We start from the raw sequence: 10,593 nt of genomic DNA on the forward strand, positions 1-10,593 counted from the left end.
TTTTAAACAAATTAGCTTGATTAGGTAAGGCTTCTAAGCATGCTCTCCAAAGAAAGACCCTATCCCCTGGAGTGACCTTCAAACTCCAAATTAGCCGCCACACCTTTTGAAATATATTATTACTCGAGACCTGGCCTTTTGCAGCCAAAAGCAATTCCTGTTGCATATGGTAGGTATTCTTAACAGTGAAAAGACCAATAGATGTGCCTTTCCAAATTAGTTTATTAGGACTATTGAAGGAACTAAGAGATATTTGTGCTATCAATATTTATGCTTCTTCATTCTCAAAAAACTATTCCACCAGCTCAGTTAATCATTTCTTATCACCTTCCTCAATCAATTCCTGGACTTTGGCCTTGTTGTCTAGTATCAACACTGGATTGTGAACCTTTAATGGTGTGAGCTTTGAAAGCCATGCATTTATCATCCCAAATACTGACTATTTCACTTGTGCCTATTCTCCAATAAGTTCCAACTTCAATTAGATGCCTAGCTGCCATAATACTCCTCCAAATATAAGAAGGCTTTTGTCCCAACTTTTAATTTTTATTTCAACTCATCTTATCTTAACTCACTATCCAAACCTCACCTTACTAACTAATTTTTGCTCACCAGACATGATTTTCTCACAAAAGGATGATTTATTTTTCGGCAAATGCAGCAAGTGCCATTAGCCAAGTATTTGCCTCCAGCATAGATCTAGAAAAAAAAAAATCTTGGGAAATGGGCAAATATGTTATATGCGAACTGCTCATGAATCTCAGCAAGAAACCTTGTAAAAATTTGCATGCTTGATTGCAAGTTAGAACCCCACTTGCTGGGGGACCAAAATTAGTTAGGAGCCTATCTTCCCTAGCTAGCTTGGCCATTTAACTAAACATAGAATCAAGAAAAGAGAATGAAAAATGGAAATTAGGAAATCAGTAATGTGTAGTACTGTGTACAATAACCTTTTTTGCACCTAAAACATCCTTTACTTTTGGGTATCATTCCATACTGTGAAAGCTGGAGTTGCGTGGCAAACAGCCAAATTGCTTGACCTTGCCGCCGCGAGAGTTGGAACTGCAGTTGGCACCGGCCAATTGTTACATGTCGAACCCTGATCATATGCGCTAGCCTTAACCACACCCGCCGCCGATGCATGTTGTGAGAGATAATAAATGTTCCTGGCATGATAAGGATCTGGTGCGAAATTCACATTTTGATTATACGAAAGTGCCTTTACTACCTCGCTATCCCCGAAAGTACTTGCGTTGTTTCCTTGATTTTGGTTGCCATCGTTGGTGGCAATTACTGTACTCACAGGGATTGCATAGCCAGCACCATTGGCTCCATACCCGCCAATTTCAGTGCTGTTGTTGCCATCTCCGCCTCCTTGACTGCTATAAATGACAGAGTTAGAGCCAGAGCTATGTTCCATGGAGGCGGAGTCCATACCCATGAGGTTGTGCAGAACTGAAGAATTAGGCTGGAAGAAATTGTGGGTATTTCCAAGTTGTAAATGGTGATCAAAATCTTGAAAGCTGTTGGGGGGAAGATGATCAGAATCTTGCTCTTGCTTGCACCAAAGCCTTTGCCCATGATATGGGTAGTGAATGGTACTGTAAGGCTGAGGAGGTTGTTGGAATGCAATAGTAGGCCAGCTACCATGGTGTGCTGCTGCAGTCCCATAGCTGTTGATTCCATGGGTTAGCTGAGAACTAATGTTGTCATGATCAAGATGTGTTCTAATTATAATTTGTCCCTCAAGTAAAGTCATCTCAGCCTGCTCATGAGCATCTTTCAATCGCTTTGCAGCCCCACCAATGGGCAAAGTGCTGCTCTCGAGTATGCTTTTAACGTCATATCTGCTCATGTCAAAGTTCGTCACTGCATTCAGTCCTCGGAACTTAATGGCAGCAACGTCGTAAGCCTCTGCTGCTTCCTCTTGGGTGCCTACATTTTAATAAGAAAAATAATTTTTTTTTTTTGATAAGTATTTTAATAAGAAAAATAAATGATGTTAAAATTCTGAAGTACGCGATCGATCTGGTAATAAAAGAAGCTAATCAATCAGGGTGTTCTTTTGATGCACAAGTTTCTTTACTTTTTCATCGAATCTAATTGATTTACATGCACGCAGATCAATGTATAAGAACTCACTGAAAGTTCCCAAGTAAAGGTCTTTGTTCCCTGCAACTCTTCCAATTCTTGCTTGCCATCGTCCATGCTGGTGGTGTCTGTCACAAAACCAACACCAAGCTGGATAAGAACATGCATGCATATGATGCACCTACATCGATCATCATGCCCTCTCAAGATCATGAGCGTATCCTAAATTATCTTCTTCGTCTTTTTTTTTAGTAATTTCAAATGAATCCAAGGGAACATGAGAGGGTACTATATATGGACATATCAAACATTTATCGATAACATAAAACTGGATCAACTTAAAAGTTGTGAAAAGCTTCCAAACTTGCAGTAACTTAAATCGAGATATATATATATATATATATAGTATCATGTTACGCATTCAATCAATAGACTACCTTGTAACTCCTCTATAAATAGATGCACCCCGAGAAAACCCACTGCTTTTCCTGCACCAAGAAAAATCCAACAATTTTGATCCGCGCATCAATGAACTGTAGCGTAGCGTAGAGATCGAAGCGTTGTTGACATATATATAATACAATTAATATTAATGTACCTTCGCAGAGACGCAACATACTCTAGCCTGGTCATGTGCTTCATTTCTTCCAACTCTTTTTCGTAGTTACTAATCTGAAATTTTTCGTTAAAAAGGAAAGAAACATTGGATCAGAATTACCAATATTCTGAAGGCCTAATCAAACGTGATGAACAGCTTTAATTTATTGAAAAAGGGAAGTACTGGAAAGTACTTACTGGGAAATTTGTTGTGGTAGTGGTACCCCAATATTTCAGCGCCGCTAAATCATAAGCTCTAGCTGCCTTTTCTTCTTTGTCATAACCTCCTACGTAAAATCAAACCGGAGAGCCATAAAAGATTTTTTTTATTTTTTTATTTTTAAAAAATCTTTTAATTATACTAAAACTTTTCCAGAAAAGTGTAAAAACAAAAAAAAAAGAAGAAGAAAAAAGAAAAAAAAAAGAAAAAAAAAAGGGAAAAAAAAAAAAGAAGAACAAGGAAAAAACACAAATAAATTTAAAGGTATGATCGATCTGACGAGTAGTCCTTTTTATACTCACCCAAATAAACTGCGACCGGGGAAGGTTGAGGATGCCCCACAACAAGATTCAAGACATGAGAAAAAAAACCACATATATGAGGAAAGGATCCTGGATAATACAACGAAAAGAATATATAGGAAAGAGACCCTTTCTATTTTGAAGATACTTCTAGTAGAAAAGCTATACAAAATGCCTTACCTTGCCTGCCTTTACGAGTTTGTCCCTCTCTTCTGCAGCTATTATCCCATAGATGAGCCTCATATCTGCCCGTCCATCTGTGCCTGGAAAATCTTTAAAAAATTATAATTAAAATACCCATTCTGCCAAAAACTTGGTTACCAGTCCATAAGCAGCTAAGATCTAGCTATAACAAAAAATGGATCTAATTAGAAGTGAAGAAAAAATAAAGTAGAAACATGCAAAGATCATACAGACAAAGATATGTATAAAATCTAGTAGATTTTGTGAACAAACCTTGTTACACCACGGTATATAGAAGTTCTCTGTCCAAAGGTATCAATGGACTTTCTGGGCACTGTTGCTGCCTCAATAGCACTGGTACTTTGGGTATCATGCCCCGATGTTGTCTTCTGCTGCTTATTATCCGATGAGGAATTACTCTCTCCTCCACTGCCAGTACTCGCCGTAAGAAGTGGCAAATTCGAGCGAGACTGTGGCGGCCCCGTGCCCATTGAAAGCGACAAGGTTTGTGCGCTTGTCATGATGCAGCTTCCATTAATATTATTGCCGCTACTTGCACCACCACAACTATCGTTCTTGTCGTTCTCCGGCTGAGGCGGTGCCGGCGCCGGTTGGTTCCTCAACCATGTCTTGATCATGGACAGACCAATATTAGAGCTATTCTCGTGGATGCCGCCGCCGCCAGTACTTCCAGTACTATTTACCACGCCGTTTGCTGCTTCGGATGGAAGCTGTAATGAGCAATTGTTGAACATGTAGTCACCATTATTGTTATTGTATGCGGCATTTTCGTGATGACCGAAAGAGTGTCGGCCGAGGAAGTTCTCGAGCTTTGGTCGGTGTTGGTTTTGATCATGGTTTTGGCTATTGCACGAACTACCCATCAGCATAGAGAGGTCTGAGGTGGTCTTGTAGTTGGTGCTTGAGTTCATCCCTAAACCCTTCATATTCCAATCTGCAAAAAAGGAAAAACATCATAAAATCAATTAAAAATAAAAATAAAAAGGTTATACCTTTCTGCTTGTCTGATAACGTTTTTAGTTTTGGTTCTTAGACAACGTGAAAAAATACACAAGGAAAAAAAATGCTCCAACTACTTGGAGAACAGGATGCCATTTTTTTATGCCCTTTTCCACGGCCCATTTCTTGTACTTTCTGATTATAATCAAATAGAAGATCAACAGGTTTCTCGGACTTTTAACTTTCACTAAAACGAGAAAGAGTACAGTGTTTGGGGGGAAAAAAAAAAACCTTCAACTTGATCGTTTCTATTAAATGCTTCAAGTATTCCAAAAGGGGGAGGGAGGTAGAGTGATGGAGCGGTTGAGTCAGAAGCAATATCAAAGCACTGGACGGAGACGTCAGCGCCGGATATGTTGTCAGAGTTCGTGAAGCCAAGGCGAGAAGCTGTATTTTGAGAATGAGCATCTTGATCTGCAGTCTGCGATGGGAGTTCTTGAGGGGAAAGAGAGAAGCCCAACCAGTTCATGGGAGCCATATATAACTATTTTGGGACTTTGTGGATGAAAGTATGGAGTTTAGAAACGGGAGATGAGGGACTAGTACTTCATGCATGAACTAGAAAAGGTGAAGCAGAAAGAGAGGGAATCCAAGAGTTGAGAAGACAAGGACGAAGAGGAAAGGTCCAAAAAAAAAAAAAAGAAAAGAAAAAAGGAAAAGAAAACAAGAGGAGGAGAATATGTGAAATCCTAGTTCCGAAGCAAAATAAAGATTTATATCCCTCTCTCTCTCTCTCTCGCAAACACACACATATTAATCCTATAGGGGGGCGCCTCTCATTAGGGCACTTGGGCTTTTATTAAACTGAAACTTGCAGTGTCATAAGTGAGAACAGGACATGGTTGGCTGTTGGGAGTCATATATATATATATACACACACTACACATACATATTATATACATATAATAATATTGTATCAATTAAGAAGAAAAATCCCTCGTTTTGGGTTGATTAGATCGCCCAATCTTTCTCTGTGAACCTTATCTAAATAACAATACATATCTAAATACAAGAAATGTCAGAAAAAATTAATAATGAAGAGGTACACGAGCAGTTAGCAATATTAGTACTTAATTTTGAATGACGCATGTTGTTAATTTACTGCTGTAGGGAAACAGGAAGAGTTTAAGGACGGATTTGGTTATATAAAATTATTTTATTTTATTTTTTATAATTATTATAATTTTTTAAAATTTTTATATAAAATATAATAAATAATTTAATTTTTTTTAATTTTGAAATAAAATTAATATTAAAAAATTATATTATAATAATATTTTATTTAATTTTCAATAAACTATCTGATCTAATCTAAATTGTAATTAAAAATTCTTTTAATTGCGGAACAAAAAAAGAATATAGGGTTAACATTACATGCATATATGGGTCATATATATAGTTCTACAATTAAAAGCATCATTAAAAAAAAAAAAAAAAAAAAGCCATCATGTGCTTCCGTAATCTCTAAACAAGTTACTTGTTAATGATCTTCCGGTCTTCTATTCCCCTAGTTGCATTTACCCTTGCTTCTGTTCACCGGGACTAATCGTATTTAATTATTAGACTAATTAATCAGACTGCATTCCCACCCGACCCCCCCCCCCCCCCCCCCCCCCCCCCGCGGCCGATTCTCTTCTCTCTATCTCTCCTTGCTGTGAAAGTTGAAACACCTGTGGGAAGAGGATTATATTTTATCTGATAAAATGTGACAAGAAACCCACACGCAGCCCTCACCCATTTATTCACGCCCACCTGGACGTACAGTAGTCATTTCATGTCAGACAAATTATAAGCCTCTCAGGCAGCCCCTACAAATTATAAGCCTCTCAGGCAGCCCCTTCCTTTCCATTTCATCTCTCTCTCTCTCCAAGAGGGGACGCTCTGACTGCAAACAGACGCCCATGTCCTACTCACGTTTCATCCATCCATTTCGTATTATTTAATTGTTATCCCATCGTCCTAATCATGAACAGCTCGCCCGCTACAAACGGGACTCTTTCTCTCTATCTCTCTCTCTCTCTCTCTCTCTCTCCAATGAAGACTTTCTCTCAATCTCAACTGTGCACAAAACAATAATTCATGCATGACTGACGCTTCATGCATGACTGACACTTTATACAATGAAGGGAAATGCTGAGGAGGGGAATCCTAAACCGCTAAACGTATTCTTATAAAAGGTGAAAAAAAGAAGTGAAATAATGGAGATGGTTTCGCAGCAGCTTGCACTCCCATACGACACTAACCCTTGTCTTCTGGGTGTGGGGCTTATTTCATTCTCAAGTTTTAGCTTCAAAGGGACAGACGGGAAGAAAATATAAGCATCCAAAAATGGCATTCTCATTGGGGTAGTCAACTGAAGTACTGTTAATATTTGAACTTAAATGTTTTACGGTAGGATAATTATAATTAAGAGTAGATATACGTTATAACGTTATTTGAAAAGAAGAAGTTTTTACTCTTTATAATAATTTAATGGAATTCTAATTTATTATTGACTAGTTTTTTTAAAATATAAATCATGCGGTTTAAACCTTCTATTAAAATATTAGAAATGATATTATAGCCTATCTCAATAAAAAATATGAGATTTGAGTCATGCTACTTACAACGAATTAGTCCGACGAGGATATTGAGAATTTAAGAGAGGAAATTATGATATCTTATATAATATTTAAGGGTAAGTGGTGTATGGGATCCTACATTACTCTTTATAATGTTCTAATATGACTCTAATTATATCATTAACTAATCATTTTCTAGTATAGAATATATGGCTTGGGCTTTCCATTAGAGAGTTACAAATGGTACCAGAGCTTATTCCAATAAAAAAAAATGTAGGACTTGAGTCATGCCACCTATAATGAATGAACCTGACAAGGAAGTTAGGAATTTAAGGAAATGAGATTGTGATACCTCATATGATAAGTAAAGGTAGGTGGTGTATTAGATCTCACGTTACTTGGGAAAAATAAGTTCTTTTTATTTATAATGTTTCAATAGAGATCCAATAGAATTAATTTCATATATTGAAATCTTTCTATTCTTTTGTCACTGTTTTTTTTTAGTTTTACAACACATTATCAATAAAAAGTTGAAGCCTATTGTTGTTTTCTTTTGATCTTTGTTAATGATAATTATAGGGTGCATATATATGTGCAACGTTGTTTGATCACTATAAGTTTCTCTAAGATTTTGCAATGTTACTCATGTCTAATATACATCATGCTAACTTGTGCTTATAAAATTTTGACATCTATATGTAGGCCTGTGCAGAAAATGCTATAACCTAGTCCATCCGTGAGACTCGAACCGACTCGTTCGAAAAAAACGGGTTGAAGGAAGTTGCGAGTCAAAGCCGTTGAAACCGATCAGCACTCCAGTGATTTTGAGACCCTTGATCGTGAAGCTAAAATCGTGGAGCTCGATCGACCTCATCGAGTACAAGGTTGAGTCTTCCAGTGAGTCAACCGAAAAGGCTATCGCTGACCCGTCGAAGCAGTTGTGCGCAAAGAGAAAACTCAACGTGGAACGACCAGAGTCGAAGCACGGAGCAAATCAGGGATGAGATCTCACCTCTGCCGTCTAATTCGAGCCCTGATAGAGTCTTTGATGAAGGCCGACGGAAGGCTAGTGATTTGCCCAAGTGGGGCTAATCGTGACAATTCGAATCCACTAACGGCAGAGATTTGAGAAGCAACGAAGGCAACGAAGGTGTCATTGGTTCTGATGCAATTGATATCGTGCGGGTCAATCTCATTCAAGAACTGTGGGAGCATGGCAACGAAGGATGAAGGGTTCTCGTTGAGAAGCAAGTAGGCCCTTAAGATTCCATAGCCACCTTCCATTTCCTCTCCCTAGCTAAAATCATTAGGTCTGATCCGCCATTGACAAAGTTGTAAATGCTTGCTGCTTCCAAACTCGGGTCTGGTCGGGTCACATCGGACTGAGCCTCCATGTCAATGGGTCAGATCGGTTCAAGCCCAAACACAAAACGGGTTGCTCGGGTTGCAGCCCTATCTATATGTTGGATTTTGATTTTTATTATAAAACGTAAATATGCTCTACGTGATATTCTATGAATTAGCAGATTCATGTTCTTATGACAATATGATGAACATAATTTCTCAGAGTTATATTTTAAAATTTTGTATAATATCTCTTAATTTTATTTGTTTTAAGTGCAGCTTACTCATGCATTTAACATATTAACCACTACAACAGATGTTGATTTTTCTAGCATCAATTTAGGCTGGAAATGGTGTATTAAAAAAGTCTCAACAAACCATTTGTGGCCATTTTTTATTGTCAATTGCTCGCCCCTTAATTATTGTCCCAATTTCCACTTTTACCGGCCATCCATCTCCTGAAACAGTTAATCAAGTTTTTTGGGCCATCAAGTTCGCCCCAACCATTCTTCCATGCCGTTGAAAATGAAGGGAGTGCATCTGTAATAGCTCATTAGAAATTCATTGTTGAAATTTTTACTGACTTTAGGAATCTTGTGAAAATTTCATAAGTTTTCATAAATTGACCAATCGCACAGATTTTAGTCTGTCAATATAGTCAGTATTATCACTTACAATGATGCCCATAAATGCGATTTTAATTATTTAAGATAGTTAGAAGTGTCAGAATATGTTATGGTCTGCGCCACTAGACTCAATTGATTATTTAAGATTTTGTAGCGTAATAATTCATTTTCATAATTTCTGACGAAACACCTGTTTGAAACTGTAAAATTATTTTTAGGGGTACTTCAGAGTTGAGTTTTGGTAAATAATTTTCACTGTAAGTTAATATGAATATTTATGATTTTTCAGTGCTAAGTTTATTACGCAATTTTTTTAGTGAATAGTGACCTTGATAAGCATACTAAGTGCAGTGTTTTCAAAATCACAGTGTGGAATGTCCAAATTAGGTCAGAGAAGTTTTATTTGGATACTTGACAAGATCTTAGTGACATATAGTGAAAAGTATTAGATACTTGAAACAAAGAGGAACTATTAGATAGATTTGTGGAGGAAGTCAAGGTGTGAGATAATGACAAGATCTTTCCCTTTCATCACTTCTTCACCCCATTCTTAGAGAGAAACTCAAAAGAGCTCTCTCGAGTAAATTTTTAGGTCTTTTTGTGTGGTAATTTTTGACCATTTGTAAGTATTTACACATGATGAGTCCTCATAAAAGTTGTTCATCTTTGAATATAGTTTCCATAGATATATTATTCATCTCATTACATAGTCATTTGGTTGGTTAAAAGTATTTTTAACCATAGAAAGGTCATTCTAGACATAAAACTGAAGAGTATGTTATGTTTTAGAATTTTTGACCAAGCTAATGACCGGACATATCCTGGTCAAAAAATTTTATGAAGTGTTGTTAGCATATGTTTATGAATGTTTATTAGGTTTTATTTTATGACTAAAGCTTTTGATGATAGATTTTTTTAGATCTAGGAACTTGAAAACTGGAAGTGGAAAAACAGTTTTCATTTTTAAAAAGTTTGAATATTTCGTGGTTTAATTTTACTATAAAGGTTTTGATATTTTTATGTGATGATCCTAAACCTCTTATATACATGTTAGGATGTTATTTTGAAAATATTTAGTATTATTTTTAAAGATATGATTTCTCTATATAAGAGAATTTTGGTTAGGCCTAAGATATGATGTTGTTGGGTTAGATCCATATTTTATTGAGTTTTAGCCATGTGATTTTAAGTTTGATGGTTGAATCTTCTTTGTGACACATTTTTAAACCATATGATGTTTTAGTTTGAAAATCTTATTTTTTAAACCATGGATCAAGAGATTGATCAAAACTAGTTAAGAAAAAATTTTCTGTTTTTAGACTAAGTGTAAAACCAAAAACTTCAAGTGTTATTTTATAATTTTGGTGATTTTAGTTTGATGATTTAAAATATGGCTGGTCTTAAGATGATGTTATGAATATGTTATAAGTAATATTTGATTTTGTGAAATTTTTAGAGATATTTTGATTTAGGGTCAAAACTTGTGATTCAAGAGTTTATATATTTTTACAAAAAGTTTAGTGCTGATTATTAGCTTTTTCTAAATTGTTTTAAGTATGGTTTTAAACTTAGGATAGGAAGATCTTTGTTACAAAATTTTAGTTTAAACATGAGTTTTGAAGTTGGAAAGAATTGCAACAAAAATCAAT

General features: G+C 36.2%; 1 protein-coding gene across 2 annotated transcripts; it reads right to left on the reverse strand.

Annotated features, from left to right (window-relative positions):
- Positions 1 to 884: 884 nt before the first annotated feature.
- On the reverse strand, positions 885 to 5,082 carry LOC122315310 (AP2-like ethylene-responsive transcription factor BBM). 2 transcript variants are annotated; one of them, XM_043131153.1, is made up of 9 exons: positions 4,645 to 5,082; positions 3,667 to 4,348; positions 3,391 to 3,482; positions 3,211 to 3,219; positions 2,887 to 2,975; positions 2,690 to 2,763; positions 2,529 to 2,579; positions 2,143 to 2,219; positions 885 to 1,935 (listed from the first exon to the last, which is right to left on the reverse strand). In XM_043131153.1, exons 1-9 carry the CDS (start codon positions 4,889 to 4,891, stop codon positions 974 to 976), a joined length of 2,283 nt encoding a protein of 760 aa, XP_042987087.1. In that variant the 5' UTR covers positions 4,892 to 5,082; the 3' UTR covers positions 885 to 973. The 2 variants fall into 2 exon arrangements, with proteins under 2 accessions (XP_042987087.1, XP_042987088.1); XM_043131154.1 differs by having other exon boundaries at positions 3,391 to 3,473; positions 4,645 to 5,080.
- Between the last annotated feature and the right edge of the window lie 5,511 nt (positions 5,083 to 10,593).

The sequence above is a fragment of the Carya illinoinensis genome, chromosome 7 (assembly GCF_018687715.1).
Source record: "Carya illinoinensis cultivar Pawnee chromosome 7, C.illinoinensisPawnee_v1, whole genome shotgun sequence".
In the NCBI taxonomy this organism is placed as follows: Eukaryota; Viridiplantae; Streptophyta; class Magnoliopsida; order Fagales; family Juglandaceae; genus Carya; species Carya illinoinensis.

Excerpts from the sequence above, each read along its gene's own strand:
- LOC122315310 (XM_043131153.1), bottom strand. The coding sequence starts at position 4,891 with ATGGCTCCCATGAACTGGTTGGGCTTCTCTCTTTCCCCTCAAGAACTC. Across the intron at positions 2,580-2,689 it reads TATGTTGCGTCTCTGCGAAG|GAAAAGCAGTGGGTTTTCTC; the intron begins GTACATTAATAT and ends TTCTTGGTGCAG. Across the intron at positions 2,220-2,528 it reads ATTTATAGAGGAGTTACAAG|ACACCACCAGCATGGACGAT; the intron begins GTAGTCTATTGA and ends GTTTTGTGACAG.